The sequence below is a fragment of the Filicampus tigris genome, chromosome 4 (genome assembly GCF_054856515.1).
Source record: "Filicampus tigris isolate MCC_2025a chromosome 4, RoL_Ftig_1.0, whole genome shotgun sequence".
In the NCBI taxonomy this organism is placed as follows: domain Eukaryota; kingdom Metazoa; phylum Chordata; class Actinopteri; order Syngnathiformes; family Syngnathidae; genus Filicampus; species Filicampus tigris.
Window position 1 is genome coordinate 14,580,739 of NC_141220.1, and position 19,880 is coordinate 14,600,618.

Below are 19,880 nucleotides of genomic sequence, written 5' to 3' on the forward strand. Positions count from 1 at the left end.
GGTGAACCTTCGGCCCAGTCTGAGATGCTGAGCACTCTGGAAGAGGTTTTCCTCCAGGATATCTTTGTATTTGGCTGCATTCGTTTATCCTTCAATTGCAACCAGTCGTCCTGTCCTTGCAAAACACCCCCACAACATGAGGCTCCCTCCCACCACGTTTCACTGTAGGGATTGTATTGGGCAGGGGATGAGCAGTGCCTGGGTTTCTCCACACATACTGCTTAGATTTAACACCAAAAAGTTCAATCTTGATCTCATCAGACCAGAGAATCTTATTTCTCATAGTCTGGTAGTCCTTTGTGTGTTTTTTGGCAAACTCAATGCGGGCTTTCATGTGTCTTGCACAGAGGAGAGGCTTCCGTCAGGCCACTCTGCCATAAAGCCCCGACTGGTGGAGGGCTGCAGTGATGGTTGACTTTGTGTACCTTTCTCCCATCTCCCTACTGCATCTCTGGAGCTCATCCACAGTGATCTTTGGGTTCTTCTTTTCCCCTCTCACCAAGGCTCTTCTCCCACGATTGCTCAGTTTGGCTAGACGGCCAGGTCTAGGAAGGGTTGTGGTCGTCCCAACTTCTTCGATTTGAGGATAATGGAGGCCACAGTACTGTTAGGAACCTTGAGTGCTGCAGAAATTCCTTTGTAACCTTGGCCAGATCTGTGCCTTTCCACAATTCTGTCTATGATCACCTTGGACAATTCCTTTGACCTCATGCTTCTCATTTGCTCTGACATGCACTGTGAACTCTAAAGTTTTATATAGGCAGGTGTGTGCCTTTCCTAATCAAGTCCAATCAATTTTATTAAACACAGCTGGACTCCAATAAAGGAGCAGAAGAAATGGCCAGCATGTGAGTTGAATATGAAGGTTGCTGCAAAGTGTCTGAATACTTTTATGTTTTATGTATAGTTTTATGTATATTTCAGTTTTCTTTTTTCATATATTTGCAAAAAATTCTACATTTCAGTTTTTTTCTGTCAAGATGGGGTGCTGAGTGTACATTAATGAGAAATAAAATGAACTTTTTCCATTTTGGCAAATGGCTGCAATGACACAAAGTGAAAAATGTCAAGGGGTCTGAGTGCTTTCTATACCCACTGTACATCTCTTCATGACTTTTTACATTTTTACTAACGTTGACATTCTATCAAATGATGGACTCATTTGAATTATTGTAAACAAATCTGACTAAAATCTTAACGGAAACATCTCTTAACTTTCTTTCCCGCTCTGTATTTTTATTTATCTGGGCATGGACTCTTCTAATTTGAACGGTTTTGATGGTAACGACGATAAAAGTAATTGCCGGGTTGATCTGGCTCATGTTCATACGCCGTTCGTGGTCTTTCTTAGCATCTAATATGAAGTTCCCATCATGCACTCCAAGAGGCCAAGAAGCAGCTAAAATGACAAAAGTGCGGTGGAAAACATGGACACGCTCCGCTACTCTTCCTCCTGCCGTCCCTCCTCCTCGTTTTCTGGTGACAGAGGCATTTTGTTTGACGCAAGAGATGGTTGCCGGGTGAAGTCATGCTGGCAGAACGGCTGGAACTTGTGGGCCACGGTGTATAGAAGTGTGTGTTTAAGTGTGTGTGTGTGTGTGTATTTTTGAGGGCCAATGTCAGCACCACGACGGGGCTGTAATCAAGACAGCCGCAGAACATGTGCCCGGGCAGTGCCGCGCTCACCGCAAGGAAGCCAGCGCCTAACAAAGGCAGCACACAAGAAGAATGAGAAGACACAGGAATGGAAAGTGGAGAAACAGATAGTGAAAAAAGAAAAAAAAAATTCTTTATATATATATAAAAGCACGTCCGCCTCACAGTTCAGTGGTCGTGAGTTCGATCCCGGCTCCGGCCTCCCTGTGTGGAGTTTGCATGTTCTCCCCGTACCTGCGTGGGTTTTCTCCGGGTACTCCGGTTTCCTCCCACATTCCCCAAAACATGCATGGTAAGTTGATTGGACTCTCTAAATTGCCCCTAGGTGTGATTGTGAGTGCGGATGTTTGTCTCTGTGTGCCCTGCGATTGGCTGGCAACCAGTTCAGGGTGTCCCCCGCCTACTGCCCAAAGACAGCTGGGATAGGCTCCAGCACGCCCCGCGACCCTTGTGAGGAGAAGCGGTACAGATAATGGATGGATGGATATATATATATATTTTTATTTTTTTTTTTTTTTGAAAACCGACAAAACCGATCGGCCCAAATATTTCGGTTCAATCCCAGTTATTCCTTCAGTTCACTTCACACTGCACGCGCCGACCCCCATCATAAAAAACTGATTGGCATATAAATATAGACCAACTAACTGTTTTAAATATGACAGCAATACCTGATTTGGGTGGACCGTAAATCCCCTCATATTAAACAATGCCTGCAATTAAAGCACATCTTGTTCGTTTCATTGGAAATCTAGTGTGGTGGTTTTTATAATCAAAACGATGACAATTGTGTGTGCTCATGTCCCGTGAATGATGAAGTGAAGTCAACATTCATACATAATCATTACTTGACCCATATTACGGGGTATGGTACGGGGCATGGCTCAGTGGTAGAGTGGCCGTTTACCAACCCAGAGGTTGTGGGATCGATCCTCGGCCATTGTGACCATGTCGAAGTGTCCTTGAGCAAGATACTGAACCCCCAGTTGCTTCTGATTCTGCGTCAGCAGTCGGTGAATGTGAACTCAGTGCGAAGCGCTTTGAGGGCCTTAATATGTGGAAAAGCGCTATACAAGTGACGGCCATTTATCATTAGATATGGAACATGTAGAGCTGGGCATTCTGTCTATGTGATGGACCGTCACTGACGGATGCCCGTTTTGCCGACGGTTGACGAACGGAGGAAAAATTTGTAAAATTCCTAACCCTAAAGCACTTCTAGATGAATGCAAACTACATTTCGCTGCTCTTAACTTGTGTTGTGTTCAATGACAATAAAGTTGAATTCTATTCGATTTTATTCTATTCTAAAACTAGATGAATACAATTATGTTTTCTTTGACTAAAATAAAGACTAAAATGCTTGACCTATAGTCAACAAAATTTGACAAAATTAAAAACTGGATGAGGTTGACGAAATTTATATTCATTATAAATAACAATGGCGATTGAAAGTGGACTAAAACTGAGACAAAATGGCTGATAAAATTAACACTGCCCCCACCCTACCTCCACCCCACACACGCTACACTATTGAACAAAGGTATGAGAGTGAGAAAAAAAAAGCCCACAAAAAAAAAAAAAGAAAAAAAAAAGAAAAAGTGTAGGACTTGAGTGAGTTGACTAAACAAGGCCTCCGTTAATGAAATGTGATGAAGGACACTTTATGGCGCGGCGGCCAATTAAAGCAAGCGTTAATTAAAAATATGCTCACAAAGACCAGCAAGCCTTTTTAAAACATTTAATAAACAACGCACTTCAAATATGTTAACTTTATACTCAGAATGCTGTTGACTCGCTCGTCTTTCCAAAGCCGCGCTGGGTTGAATTCATGATTGCGGTGCCCACTCGTGACCGCTCCACAATGTTGTGTGTCCACGTATATGGTCAAGATTCAGGGAGCTATACCGCTTATTTGCTGCGGGGACGCTGTCTTTTCCCATGATGCGTGTTCCAGGGGACTGACAGGTGTTCGCTCCACAATTTTGTGTGAATCCACGTTCATGTTGCAGGAGCTTCGCAACAAATTTTTGTCCACCCAGTCTGCTTCAGATCAGAAGTTTAGCGGAAATGCCATCTTTAATGATGATGCATGTAGCTCTTTCATCCTTCTGTTGCGGCTCTGCGTGGCTTGGGAAAATATATTATAAATGTTCGATTGAAGTGTACAGTATGTTACTTGTCTCAAAAACGTTGTTGGCCATTTTCATGTGTGGTCCTAGATCCTATTGGATTTTTTGCAATGCGGCCGCAGTCTGAACCGCCAGGTCACATATACCTGACATTGACGTCATCGGAGCCCAAACTGCGCTCCGTGTGGATGGAGTGCTGGCATCGGGGAAATCGAATCGACAAAGTTGTTTTGAGTAACAGTAGTGACTTTGTATTTGACTTAAATTTAATCCAATTTGAAACATGAAGCATAAAGTGGATATTTCTGGCGATAGTAGTAATTCAGCTACGGCTCAGATTGGCACATTTTTTATGTGCGGTTATGACGTGATGTCATCATTAGTGACGTCTCCATGAAATGAGATCGAAAAGCCTCGCCTCATCATTCCCCCCAAATACTGTTCTACCTCCTACCAAATTGCTCCACTGTCGAAATGCCCCGACACGTTGGACCACATTTACTTCCATAAACACTATGTCGTGAGTGACGTTGTCTCACATTCGGGCGCATATGTTGACACACGGAAGCGACCGAGGTCCCATTTATAGCGTAATATCAATGCTTACACACAAAAAAACAGATAAAAAAAAAAAAAAAGATGGCAGCTTACAGTCCTGTGTAAAGATGAAAGTGACTTCCTACAGCCCTGATTTGCAGACGCTGTGTGCAGAGCTTCAGGAGCAGAAGTCCCATTAACCAGGTAAAATAAATATTCAGGAAAAATCAAAATATAAGCGGATTTTTTCTTGTAATTCTAAACTCACATGGATGTAAAATTATTCATATTTAAATCACCACTTGTGAAGTGAAGGGTAAAAGAAGGGAGTCTACTCTTTCATATTGTCTGTCTTGAAGGATCAGTCAAAAATGCTCTAAATTGGCTGCCAATATGGGATGGGGAACTGCTTTGAAAACTGCTGGCTGCGAATGACTTTGGTGGGAAAGTGCCCTTTTCTTCCAATTTTTTTGAATATGCTTTACCACATTCATGTGATAAATCTCATTATGCTTTCCTTTTTCCTTTGAGTTGCTGGTAGAAATAATGAAACAAAAACTCCCATAAAAAAAAAAGACTTTTTAAATGCAAAGTAACAAAAGGCAAGCAGCAGGTGTTTGCTCATTCAGCCGCCACCACTGCTTCAACGACTCAAGAAGCGACACATTTATAATCTCCTGCTTTTTATAATTGTTCAGAATCTCACTTTTTGTATCAATTTTACTTGCAAGCAAATGAGGGGGAAAAAAATCATTATTCCCTTCACAGTTCGCTAACAATAGCATTAACAATAGAGCAGCGGCTCTCCAAACGGGCCGCTTGACTTCTTGCGTGGGCTTCCGGAGGTTTTTATGGCACGCACACACACACGCGTGTACAAGTGCACACACGCACAGACACACACGCACAGTCAGGCTATTTCAATCGTGTTCTGCAGCCGCGAGCCAGCTGGAAGCAGCGTAAGCGTAAGGCAATACTCCACAATGCCTCTAACTGGCCAGGCCTCTCGTCTGCGCACCGGCTAGTATGACATGAAAACACACGCGCGCCCGCACACACACACAAAGGAGATCACTTTCAGCTCTTAGTTAACGTCGTCTACGCGTCAAATTGAAGCACGGTGACAGAAGCACACAAACATCATATCCAAAAGCCACATTTTCTCTAACCGCTACTCCTTTTTTTGGCGGGGGTGGTCTTTCCTTTTGGCTCATGCAAGTCAAAATAACTGCTGTCCACTTGTTGGTAATTCGCTGTTCTGGTAAGGCTCCTAAAAGGAGGCAGAGCTAGATACACAGCAGCCCCTTGATTGGTGGACTGAGAAATATAGGTAAACGAGTAAGGCAACAAAAACATAATACAACTAACATTGACTTACTTATGTGTATGCATATAAACAGCCAACTTCACGTCAGATTTGCATCAACGTCTCTGGAGAGCATAATGTATTTACCATCAATCCATTATCTATTCCGCTTATCCTCACAAGGGTCGCTGGCATGCTGGAGCCTATCCCAGCTGTCTTTGGGCAGTAGGCGGGGGACACACTGAATCGGTTGCCAGCCAATCGCAGGGCACACACAGACATCCACACTTACAATCACACCTACTCGGGGCAATTTAGAGTGTCCAATCAACCTACCATGCATGTTTTTGGAATGTGGGAGGAAACCGGACGACCCGGAGAAAACCCACACAGGCACGGGGAGAACATGCAAACCCCACACAGGGAGGCCGGAGCCTGGATCGAACCCACGACCTCTGAACTGTGAGGCGGACGTGCTAACCAGTCGGCCACCGTGCCGCCCATAATGTATTTTATGAACAGTATTTACATATTCATGTTTTTGTTACATTATTAGGCAATATTGATGGTGAAATGTTCGAGATGAGGTATGTGTTACAGTTGTGTGCTGTAATATTGCAAATGATACTAAGTGCTTTTCTCTTATTTTTATAAAAACTCCATGCAAATGGCACTCATCATAGTTTTAATGTTTTAAAACAAACCTAATAACAGTATTATGTCCAAAGATAAAAACATATTTTTTGTTAAAATGCTCTGTTCCAATATATTATGCGCAGCAGTGTTACCTTATTTTTTGGAAAGTACTGTGTCCCTGAATTGCAAATCACAAAAACAAACAAAAAAGTTAATCACAAACGCCAAATAAAAAACACAAAAAAAAGGAAACAACAACAAATCAAAAATCACAAGAAAAACAAAAATAAACAAACAAAAAGGGTAAACGCAAACATACATTTAAAAAAAAAGAAAAAACAAAACAACAGCAAATCAAAAATCACAAAGATAAAAACAAAAAACAAAGGTTATTGCAAACACAAATCAAAAAACACAAAAACACAAAAACAAAACAATGAAACACAACAGCAAATAAAATAAATGACAAACAAAAAACTAACAGAAGAAAAGTAATCGCAAACACTTGCGGTAAAAAAACTGTGCTACCGTCTTTTGTAATGTGTTTTTGAATTTCTGTTTGCATTTAATTTTCTTGTGTTTGTTTGTTTGTTTTTTTATTGGTGATTTTTGATGTGCTGTTGTGTTTCTTTATTTTTTTTATTTGTTTGCGATTAACTTTTTTTTGCTTTTGTAATGTTTGTTTTGCTATCGTGTTTCATCTTTTGTAATGTGTTTTTGTTTGTTGTTTGTTTTAATTTTTTTGATTTTGTTTTTTTGGGTTAACATTTTTGATTTGCAGTTGTGTTTTTTGTTTGTTTTTGTGTTGTTTTTGTGCAATTACCTTATTTTGTTTGTTATTTGTTTTGGTGATTTGCCCTTCAGAGCCACCATAGTAAAGAACTGAAAATAGTAAGTTGTTACATTTGCAAAATTAGGCTGCTTTATTTGCTGAAATTAAAAGCGATTTCAATAAAAAAAAAAAAATATGATGAGCTGCATTTGCATACACTGAAAAAAATTATGGTTTAATATACTTAATTTTATTTTGTCAAGTGGTTGCACAAAATAAAATCATCTGTATCCAGATACATTTTTTAAAGTAGATGTATAGTGTTTAGAATATCTATCTGGATTCAGATTATTTTATTTCGTGCAACCACTTGACAAAAATAAAATTGAGTAAATGATGCACAGCATTTTTTTTCAATGGAGATGTGATTGGCTGGCAACCAATTCAGGGTGTCCCCCGTCTACTGCCCGAAGACAGCTGAGATGGGCTTCAACATGCCCGCGACCCTTGTGAGGATAAGCGGTATAGATAATGGATGGATGGATGGATCTGGATCGGAATGGGCTTGATCAGATCGCAATATTCCGAATGGGGTTTGTACATAAAGCATTTTTTATTCCGAGCAGGCATTTTATCCAAATAAATGTGTCCATGTAAAGGTAGCCACTGAAGGCCCAGGTAACAACGATATGACGTCACTGGTCGTGCGACTTTGTAAAAGCAAAAGTGATGACATCCAAGGTAAAGATGTGAAAAGAGAGCACGGCGGAGGTGCTGAGTCCAGAAACTTTCAGTATTCAGAAAGTTCCATTTATGAATTGTTGAAGACAAAGTCAAGCCTGTGAGAGCCTTAAAGAACAGAAATCTTTTTTTTTCCTAACTGTGTTTGAGGTGCTGTTGTTAGGTAACCAAAATGCAACAACAAACACTAGCGCGGCGATGGTTATGTGGTTATGCAGAGGCCGCATCTTTAATGCCAATTAGTGTTCCAGTTGACTTTGACGTGTGGTCACTGTACAATGTTGATTGTCCGTGTTTATGTTCCAAGGACCAAAGTCACTTATTTGTTGAAGCCCAGTCTACAATTTTAAAGATGATCTTATGCTATACAGAGACTGCATCCTGACAGCTATCAGTAATCCAGTTGACTCAGATGTGTGGTCACTCCTCAACTTTGTGTGGTATTCATGTTTATGATACGTCGCCACTTGAGAGAAGTTGGGAAAAAAATGAAGTAACTATGGTACTGTCAGGCCCTCGCACATGGGCAGGGAGAGCCACAGTAGCCGATGCAGTCATTTATTGAACAGGACTGTATACTAACCAGGCAAACAGACTCCAGCTCCTGATGACACTCCCTTGGCCAGGCACACATCCAAAACATGGATACTACACTATGTACTGTAATTATACGTTATAAAAATTTGTAAAAAGTTAATTGCTTTACATTCTCTTTTATTATGTTTTGTACAATACAGTAATACTCGTCTTTATTAAAAAGAGAACAATCATGTTTTGTACAATACAGTAAAATTCTTCTTTATTAAAAATCCATAACAAACAATTTTTTTGTGGGGGGGCTGGAATGTGGGGATATCATCTTTTTGGTGATTAGAATTCAATTACACTGACAAGTGGTCAATCCACAATGTTGTATATGTCCATGTTGATGATCTTGAGACTTTTTTGGTCTGGCGAATGTGCTTCCAATCTTATGTTATGTACATACTTTCAATGCCGATTAGCGTTTCAGCAGACTTTGACGTGGGCGCTCCACAATTTTGTATGCATCCATGTTGATGTATGGGGAACTTGTTAAGCAGTTTTGAAACGTTCTCTTAATCTTTTTAAATAATCTATTAGTGTAAATGATGCCTCTAAAGAAAATCAACTTGGGAGTTCATAAAAAAATGAAAATACAAAATTAGATCCTACAAAATTTGGGATATTTTCCTGGTGAAGATGCAAACAAGTCCAAAAATTAAAATTAACGCACCGTTGGTGACCTACTTAGGCTGTGCCCCCTAAAATATTCGTGAGTATCATAATCCTCACCCGCCTATCTAATCATGCTTGTCCTGGCATCTAATCACATTCATTGGAGACGTCCTTCAGGATGCCCAAAAGAAAGATGGCGTGGTGGGAGGTGATGGAGCTGACCATAAATTAGAGGGTCTGGATTACAGATTAATTGTATTCATTTATTATTACGCTTATTTTTTAATGTTCTTGTCATGTAAAACATGCCAACAGGACCCCTCAAAGAATCATGTCCGCACTATTTGGCAGATTTCAAAAGGTAGCCACACAAACATTGAAAGGCAAGAAAACACACACAGACTGTAATAAATTTGCCAAAATGATCCAAACCTGCTGTGTATAGTGGTTTGCTGGTGTGCTTTTATTTTGAAGGCCGCGAACGAAAGGAAGTGTGGAAAATAAATAAGTAACTTGTTGAATGCGACTTCTGGCCGTTTGTAGGACCCAACTAATTATACAATACGACAAAACCAACCCCGGGGATCGCAATGGAAGTAAGCACACGCAGTTGGGTAAGTACTACTGCCCTATTTGAAGCGTGTCCACAGCGGGTTCGAATTCTATATTAGCCAGCTAATGATCTTTAAAAAGCCTCTGCCGTTAGCATCTCTCACGCAGTGGACTTGCAGTGGCTAACTTAACATCATCTGCAAGTGCAAACACCCCTTTCTACCTGCGCCTGTATATCAAAATAACAAAAGAAAGATAACTCCACCCCAGTTAGACTACACTTTGTCCAAGACCTCCGTTGAACATGAAGGGCTCAGAAAGTCTAATGGGGTAAAAGGAACATTTTTCTTGCATGAATTAGACAAAATGTCTCCACAAAGAAACCTGACTCTGCGATAAAAGTAGAATGCCAAACTTTTGTTGTCACTGCACAAACACAGAAAGACAAGAACACACACTCACACACGCAAAGAGGATCAAACAAGCTTCATTTTAGCATTTTACTTATATGGACCAAACAATATGTCCCCGCAAAGACACATAGCGCTACTATAAAATGTCAAAGGTTGTGCCACACAAGCATAGAAAAGCAAGAACACACAAAGAAAAAACCAAAGTCCCTCAAAAAAGCAGCTTGAAAACATGGCTCACCTTGTTGCCGTTGTTGAGGCTCATGCTGCTCAACGCTGACAGTTTGGCCTCCAGACTTTGGTGTCCAGGAGGTGCAGCATGATTGTGATGATGATGATGATTATGACGATGATGAGGTGGTGGTGGTGGAGGTGCTGGAGGAGGAGGTCCCTGCTGGTGGTGGAGCTGCTCCCTCTGGATCTGCTCCCTCATGCTCCTGGCCTCCTGGATGGCTTTCATCACGGCGTCTTGATCCCCGAACAGAGCCGTGGAGTTCAGGCTGGAGAGGATGTCTAAGGCGGAGGTGTGAAACGAAAGGAATACTGTGATACTTAGTTTGGCTTCTGGTTGCCTATCAGCCTACTTTTTGTGGTTCAAATTTAGTAGCAATCAAACAAAATCTCTATGATGAGTTACATTTTGAGGGACCCCTGGAAAGTTTTAGGCTAAAACAACCCTAAAATCATTGCTTTAACCATAATGGGAGATTTCCGGTGTCTTCAAGAGTTCTTGGGCTTTTTTTTTCTGGGAGGGCGCTGTTGAGCCATTTTTGGGTGTATCTCAAGGTACAACGTTATGTATTTTTATACTGTAATAAACTGCAAAAAAGAAAAAAAAGACATTTAGAACTTTCTCAATTTAGATATTCATGTGTTTTGGTATGCGCAACCCTGTGGGACCCACTAGAGAAAATACCTTTGGTGTGTTTATTGTGCTAAATTGTGTCTTGTAACTTTAACAACATCTTTGTCGCAGTCACTCGATGTTCCTGGAGTTTTCCGGCCTCTTTGTTTACGCGTTTCCCACTCATGAAGCAGATGTACATGTAAAGAATAAGGAAGCGGGTAAATAAAAGGACGGCAAAGTTTCCGTCGCCATTGCTGTTTTAATTAGCAGTCGAGTGAGGAAGCACTAAATGCCTGGGTGGCCGTTAAAACGGGGCAGAAAATAGCACGGTCTGGTGAAATTGTTTTCATGAGACGGGGGGATGTGTGCGCAATGAGAGGCTTTAGATTAGCCTTAATAACAGATAACAGATAGGTAGGCTCATAAAAAGGTCTGGGCCCTGGCAGACAATAATGTGAGGAAGCTCTTTAAAAAAAAAGTCAAATTAACATGTGGTGGATTTCACTGTTTCCGCTGGCAGCCTTTTCATAGAGGCTAAATACAGGGCTCTGGCCTCCAGTAAAACACACCCCGAGGTGTCTGCAGTATACTGGGCACGTGCCACCCTGGCTGGTGGGGTTTGTAGTCTGCTGTTGTTTTGACTCTGGCATACTTACAACAGAGTAAAACACAGCTAAGGTTTGCTTCTGTTGGCAATTGTTAGCTGTGGAGAAGTGGTTATTGCAGACACACTTGTGCCAGCAAGGGGGCGCGTGTGAATCTCTTTCGGTCTCAACTTTCATCAAAAGTTAGGGGGCTGATTTTTAGAGTTTCCTGTTTTGAAACTCATCTGAATTGTATTACACAGCACAACCTCTGAAACAAAGTGCTGAACATAAATACAAATCAAACATAAGACAATTGAACATATCATTTTGAAACAATACAATAATAATAAAGTTAAAAACAAAACCAAATAAATCAATGAAACAAAATTTTATGTTTTTGGATATGGACTCGAGGTTTATTTGTCGGTCTACTTATGAGAAACTGATATAGTTCATGTTTCTAAAACATTTTCAAAAGTAGTCTGGGGTAAACTGCTTCTGAAATGATGAGTCAAAAAATGGCGCCACCCGATATACTCTTCTGACACGCGATGACGAAAACTAAAATGTTTCTCAGTTTAGCATTGCTCATCTCTGTAGTGTTTCAAATTTGGTAGCAATTGAACAAAATTTCTCAGAAAAGTTCATTTTTGAAGGACCCTTTAGAAGTACCCAAAAATGACCCTAAATTGGTCACTTCAAATGATAACAGACTTCCTGTGTGTTTTCGGGCATTTTGTCTTGAAACTTTTTTGTGGTTCTGATCATGATAGACATTGCACCAAATTTTATGTTGCTTAGTGAAAGTAGTGTCAGGGACTGAATTTTCCCCATTTTTGGGCTGCGGTGGTTAACAAATGGTAAATCATCAAACTTCGCCGCCATGCACTGCCCACTGCCTACATGCAAAAAAAAAAAAAAATGTTTTGCAAATTAGCATCTCCCATCTGTCTCGCAACCATGCCTCAAATTTGGTAGCAATCGCATAAAAGCTGTAGGAGGAGTTCATTTTTAAAGAACGCCTGGATAATGGGCAAAATCAACCAAAAGTGGTCACTTTAAACCAAAATGACAGACTTCCTATGTCATTACAGGTATGGATTCTTAATTGTTTGGTGGCTCTTCTCATGATAAACATGTCTCTGAAATTGGCTTTGCGGGCTGAATTTTCCATAAATTCTCCGCACAATTAGTGACCAACGGTGACTCATCCAACTTGGCCGCCATGCTCTGCCCACACACAAAGACGAAAACCAAAATGTTTTGCATTTTACCGTTGCCAATTTGTCTTTTTGCGCGGTTCAAATTTGGAAGCAATCCGACCTAATCCCTAGGGGAAGATTTTTGGGGGGGGCCAAAATTTGCCAAAAATGGTTGTTTCAAACCAAAATGACAAACGTCCAGTGTCTTTCCGGCTATTCATTTTTGAGACTTTTTGATGGATCTACTCATGATAGACATGTCTACCAAATTTCATTCCACGTCATGGGTATTGAAACTGGCTTTTCTGGGGTGCACCTTACCAAGGGAGGCGTTGCAGCCCATGGCGGAGACCGGACTGGGGATGCGGGCCTTGGCAGCGCCGGTGGGGCTGCTCTTGTTGCCGGAGAACACTGTTAGCGTGGTCGGCGATGGCGACGTCTTGGGCCGGGCTGAGAGGTTGAGCGGCTGCGCAGAGCCTTCCTCCAACTGACCGGAAGTGGCACAACATAATTATTTAGTCATTTGAGTTAAAAATAAAGTATAAATGGTTTACAAAAAGCCTATTCATATTTTGTTGTTATGTATATTGTTTCGTGTGCTGCCATTTTTTTAACCACACTTTGCATTCCTTATAACACTTTGTGAGCATTGTCTATGTACACTCTAAAAAGTATAACCCGCTTACAAAAAACAAAAAAAACAAAAAACAAAAACAAAAAATGTCCAGGTATCACATCTAAAATATTTCACTTCATACAGACAAAATTTAGAGTGGTCGATTGGTTAGCACATCCGCCTCAGTGCAGAGGTCGTGGGTTCAAATCCAGCCACGGCCTTCCTGTGTGGAGTTTGTATGTTCTCCCTGTGCCTGCGTGGATTTTCTCCGGGTACTCAGGTTTCCTCCCACATTCCAAAAACATGCTTGCCCCTTAATAATACAATATATTTAGAAATTTCCGTTTATTTTTATTTTCAATTTGTGTGTGTGTGTGTGGGGGTGTGCAGGCGTGTGTGCGTGTGTGTGTGTGGGGGTGTGTGGGTGTGTGCGCGCGCATAGATTGTGGTGGCATGCCAGTGGGCTGAGTGTGTGTGTCTGTGTGGTTGTGCGCGTGCTTAGTGTCTGGCGTGGAGTTCAGAAGGCGCTGCGTTAGCGTTTGACTGTGGTGAGCACTGACGTGCGCCCATTGTGACTCGCAGCTGCTAACCCACGCACACACACACGCGTACACGCACACACACACACACACACACATGTGGCTTCCATTATAGCACCCGGTCGTCAAATAAAGACGAGGCGTGCGCTCTCTCCACAGTGAAGAGGTCTGGCCTGCACCCAAACAGCAGCCAGCGCCAGTGTCACTTTGTCGGCGTGTGTGCGTGTGGGTGTGTGTGTGCGTGTGTGAGATGATGTTTGATTATAATTTAAAAAGTAAAAGACAAAGAAGTGGATTTACTCACTCACCTTGACCTGCACGAGGGGACTGGATGCTCGCTTCTCGCTCTTCAGGGCAGAGGGCGACAGCGGGCCGGAAGCGTTGGTGGACACCCCTGGCGGGATAGCCGCCATCTTGGCCCCCGGCGAGATCTGCATACTCGCCAGCTGGGCGGCGTACAGCTGCTGCGTGAAAAAAAAAAACACCAAGAAAAACCGACAGACTTTTAGCGTCGGTCGGTGGCTTTTTCCTCTTTCGTTTTGCCACCCACACACACACATGCAACACACACACGTACACACCCCATCACACATCAACAACTCACTCAACAAGAGTGTTCCGCTAACAGTTTGAGCCGATTGTTTCACTTTAATTCGCATCCAAACACCAAGTCCTTGCTCGACTATATCTTTAGAACACCCACGTCGTGGCGCTTGTGCAAAATAAGCTTCGGTTGCCACGGCGGCTACGAGTGGAAACCACTTGAATTAAAGCCTTTTTCATGCCGAATTCTCAACATAATCATCTAACTTTGATGGAATGCTCTGGCCACACCAAAATGACTGTTTCAAACTAAAACAGCCGACTTCATGTTCATAATCGGACATGCGTCCTTGACACTTTTTCATGTGTTCCTTCATAATGTAAAGGAAATGTCCACACGATTTTGCGTCAAAGTGTTGCTGGGGCCAAATTTTCTTTAAATTTTCTTTTTCATTGGTGAATGTTCAAAATGATTGTCAAACTCGGATCCCATGCTATGAAAACTTTGATACACAAATAAAACTTTGGAATTTTATCATCGCCCATCTGTCTAGGATATCCGCTTCTGATTGGAGCTCATTTGGGCAAATTCACTGGTAAGATAATATTGAGATGATTGGTGAAACTGTTGTTTGGGACGACATTTATTCTAACATTCCAGGAGGTGACTTGAGGCCCCTGAAAAGACCATTCATTCGTCTGAAGAAAAATAAACACGGCGATTCAGGCCCTAATTGAAGCTGCAAGTGGGGATGAGCAGGCTGACCTTATAGAGTTTTTGAACTTCAGCGTTTTTTATGGTGAGTCGCCCATCTGTCTTGTATATCCGTTTTAGATTTGGTATCAACTGGAGAAAACCCCTTGGGCAAGTTTGTCTTTGGAAGACACTTGGAAATGTCAAAATGACCCAAAATTGGATGCTTCCAAAAAAAAAAAAAAAAAAAAACTTCACTTCATGTTTCTTTTTGTGCATGGCGTCTACATTTTTTTTTGTGGGACATGTATGATAGAGGCGGCACGGTGGTCGACTGGTTAGCACGTCCGCCTCACAGTTCAGAGGTCGTGGGTTCGATCCCGGCTCCGGCCTCCCTGTGTGGAGTTTGCATGTTCTCCCCGTGCCTGCGTGGGTTTTCTCCGGGCACTCCGGTTTCCTCCCACATTCCAAAAACATGCATGGTAAGTTGATTGAATACTCTAAATTGGCCCTAGGTGTGATTGTGAGTGCGGATGTTTGTCTCTGTGTGCCCTGCTATTGGCTGGCAACCAGTTCAGGGTGTCCCCTGCCTACTGCCCAAAGACAGCTGGGATAGGCTCCAGCACGCCCCGCGACCCTTGTGAGGAGAAGCGGTACAGATAATGGATGGATGGATGTATGATAGACAGACATGTTTCCAAAGTTCTTGTTGATAACATAAACCTTTGGAGGAAACATCCTTCGCAACAGCTGCCCCTCATGCCTTTGAACTGTCCTGTGCCAACCGTTGATCAGAGGTATAGAATATGGATGGAGTTCAGTTTTAAGGAACCCATGGAAACGGAAAAATTAACCCTTGGATATAACCAAGAATGGCAGAATTCCGGTGTGTTTTTAGTCATGGCTTCTTGAGACTTTTTGGTGTGTCGACTCATGATACACATGCATTCTAAATTTCACATTGCTAAATGAAATTGGCTCAACTGGCTGAATTTTTAAAATATTCTCAGAAACACTAGCGAGACAATTTTGATGGTGAGTTACACCTAGGACCCACACCATCTGTAGATGAACATGCCTGAGAACCTTTGAGGGTGTTTGAGTAAGGGAAATCCCCTTAAAGTGGCATTTTTTTAAATGGCCAGAAGCAGTGAAAAAAACAACAACTGAAGAATGTAAAAAAGAAAAAAAGACTTGGAGGGGGAGAACAAACATCTTTTTTCCAACTGACTTACTCAGCAAGAACCACAGACCAGCAAACCAAAGTCTGGACCATGGAAGTATTATCTGCACCACCAACAGGAAGAAAAGAGTGAAGAAAATGTGGTATTGTTACATCTTTTATAGAATGTGACTGGACTGCTGACATTTCCCTGAGGAACTTTACTCAGAACTGTGTGAGACTGTGTTAACTCTGGGTGGATCTTGTGGTGCAAAATCATACACAATACTGTATAATATTGGGACAAATTTATTGTGATACCAACAGGAAGGGCTGTTGCTGCTTTTATTTTGTTAGCTTGCTAAATTATCTTAGCTCTGTTAAGCAACCTAACCTTAATGTATGGAATTGGCTTGGAGCATAGTGGTGAAAAAAAAACATGAGCATGACATACTATATAGAATTCGGACACAATTTATTATGTTAGGTTTCTATGCTAGCTTAGCTTAGCTAGTTAGCCTGACTTTTGGATGGAACTTGGAAAATTGAGGGTCATAAAAACATTTTTGTGACAATAGGAAGTGTTGTTACCAGTTCAATTTAATCAGGTTATTACTTCCTGTTCTTTTGTCATTTCTGTTGGCTTGATGGAACTCTTAGTCCATATCGAGCAGATTTTTGTGAACAAAACACTGATTCGTATATTGAGGAGCATTTGAGTCACATCTGAGCACAGAGTAAAACTGCTACATAAGCTTTCCGTGCTAAAAAGTAATTGGACTCTCGGCCAGTATCAAGACAAAGTACTTTGTCTTGGATGTTGTGGTGCATTCAAGCCACATCTGTTTGTGTATATTCGACAAGAAGCTAAGTGAAGCTACTGTGTTAGCTTCTGTGCAAAGTTAGCTTCCTTGCCAGCTCTCAATAGGAGTCTCGGCCTGTAACAGGTAGCTTTTAGTGAACGAAAGATTGTGTTGTGCATTAAAGTCACATCTGTTTATCAAATGTCAACAGGGGGGTTAAAATCAGGGGATGTCGTTAATATTTGTCAACTGTGGGCATGTGAAGCCCTTTGAGACGTTCTTGTGATTAAGAGCTATATAAATAAATTTGACTTGACTTGACTTAACAACATGAAGCGAAGATGGTATGTTAGCTTCCCGGGCTAACTAGCTAGTCTATATAGCTAATAAACGCTTTCTGATGGCGTCCATCTGCGTGCTTTCACTTTTCTTGCTGTAGCATCTGTTCCATACCGTCTTTATCCTCTAATCCCCCTTCTCAGTCCTAAAGACTCCCACTCTTCCCTTCCAGTATCGGCAGATCCGATTTCCCTGTAGTCAAAACTGCAAAGCTGGCGGTTGGGTCCTCTTTTTCGATATTAAACACAAACAGACTCGCCGCTGCCTGAAACAAAGCCTGTGATGTCACACCACTTGTTTTCCTTGGAAGGTCTCGGCGGGCCTTCAAAATCCCTATAAGAATGCGGAGTGAGTGGGACGCAAGCACAGTATGGTGGCGGGGCCCCGCTCCTGTCAATCAAGACCACCGCAGAGCCACTTCAGTATATTCCTTTACATCGCTAACTGGGGAAACTTCTAACAATGCAGTCCTATCTAGCTGAAGGCTAATGTTTTACGCTATGCTACATTAGCCAGAAACAAGACTGTTTTGCTAACATGCAGATGAACAGACATTCAAATGTACTAATAGATAATGAAAATTTGCCGGTCAGAGATCTCAAAGCTCATATAGACACAGAAAAACACATACAAAAAGCTGTATGAGTAGAGTATCTGCAAATTGACTAACTTCTTAATTCTTAGACCTGGGAACACAGGATGGAGAAGAAAACAATTAGGAGGAAGAAAACTAACGACTGAAGTGAATTTTTTTTGTGCGTTACATTTTGTTACATTTTTTTGGCTGTGAGACAACAGTATATATATAAATATATATATATAACTGTTGTTTATATATATATATATATATATATATATATATATATATATATATATATATATATATATATATATTTATATATATATATATATATATATATATATATATATATATATATTTATATATTATTGCTATATTTAGCATGTACCTAAAGAAATTACATCTTTATTATCTAATAATTTTCATGCAGAAAATTATGCTTATTTAATTAAGTTCTTTAGTGTTAATAATGCCCCTCGATATTGCTCTCCTATGATAACTATATGATAACTAATAGATTTAAATTTAAATGTTTACATTTAAATAGATTTAAATGTTGCAATATATATATATATATAATTTCAGTATCTCGAGGCCAGGCCGGGTGTCCTTTTTTTTGGAAATCAAAATATGGTCACCCAATCTTATGCAAACGGCGTACGATATTCTCTTTGAACGTAGACATGAGCTAACATAAAGACAGAAATTAAACTTGCTAATGGTAGAGTTCTGCTTGTCTTCTGCCAAAATTGTTCGTTATTCTCCAGGTGCCAGAAATTAGCTGGATGGCTAACATACAGATGAAATATCAAAGGGTAGAGTCCTATTTGTTTTGTTGAGACAAAGAGTAGCCAGCAAATATCGACTAATAAATACGCTACCGTTGTATGATATAGATATAGTCCATGAGCCAGAAAGTAGCCGATTACCTAACACAAGGACAGAAATATGCTAATGTTAGAGTCCTGTTCATCTAATGCAGCACAAACAAGACGTCAGACAGGTTTCACTTGGAGCAATCCCTTGAGAGTTTAACAATACAATTAATTAATTCCGCTCAAATAGATGCGGTGCCGCAATTCAACATTTAAAAAAAATTTCAAAGCGGTGCTTTCATATGGACTACTGGGGTAGAAGTATTTACCACATCAGCAGACATAGCATCTGTAAAGCTACACTGCTGAAAAACGTATGTTATAGTATGCATTTGTTCAAATAAAAGCCTGTCCTCTAATAACCACCATTAACCAAATAATAACTTTAGAAGTTAACAATACAACGATACTCTGTGCAATGTGCAGTGCATTTTTTTTCTTTTTCTTTTTTTTTTTTTACATGGCAATTAAAAAGTTCTTTCAACAATGCTCATAATTGCATATGGCATGGTTATTGTTTTGACTACAATGTCCAAACATGCACTGCCGGCCTCACCACCTCGCAAACATTCCTGGCATAATTGCTCCCTCATAAACAAACTCTCTCTGCGCCTCTGATTAAATGCTTCCTCTGTCATTCGGGTTTCCATCTCCACATCTTTGCTCTGGTGACGCTTTTGCAGTGCTGTGTCAATAGCAGCTAACGAGAGCCCTGATACACAAGAACAATGCGACATCAAGCAATAAGAATGAACAAAGTGCCTGTGTTTTTTGTTTTTATACAGCGGAATGCCGTACATTTTCTGTCTTTTGCAAATATACGCTCCGATAACCATTAGCGCTAAGTGCTATTCTCCCGACACAGGTGTCAAGCGGCAGTAAAGTGCGTGATGAATTGTCCGTCCAGGTGTTACGCTTTCGGGAGGGACCGAATTCCTTCTGCCGTGATTCATCGCAACGAGAGGCTTTTGTCTGATGGGCAGACGTTAAAAGAGCGGTCGCTCGCGTGTTACTCGTGGCTCCCCGAGCTTGCTGCCACAGGCACAAAAGAATAGCCTATGTTTTGAAACATGGCAAGCACCTAAATCACCTTTTCATAGGAGGAAGGAGGGAGGCTTTAATATCATTATCCCGCCAATTACGTTGCCTTATGG

At 41.2% G+C, this 19,880-nt stretch overlaps 1 protein-coding gene across 6 annotated transcripts in view; it reads right to left on the reverse strand.

Moving 5' to 3' along the window:
* Positions 1-19,880, reverse strand: part of LOC147148597 (transcription factor SOX-6-like) — a 119,041-nt gene that overhangs the window by 11,152 nt on the left and 88,009 nt on the right. For 5 of the 6 annotated variants that reach the window (XM_086028926.1, XM_086028925.1, XM_086028930.1 and 2 more), the window contains 3 exons: positions 14,039-14,194; positions 12,897-13,062; positions 10,181-10,452 (listed from right to left, as the gene is read on the reverse strand). In XM_086028926.1, the coding sequence (XP_085885052.1) occupies positions 10,181-10,452; positions 12,897-13,062; positions 14,039-14,194 (594 nt within the window). The remainder of the gene's footprint in view (positions 1-10,180; positions 10,453-12,896; positions 13,063-14,038; positions 14,195-19,880) is intronic. The other variant, XM_086028927.1, reaches the window with a different exon arrangement.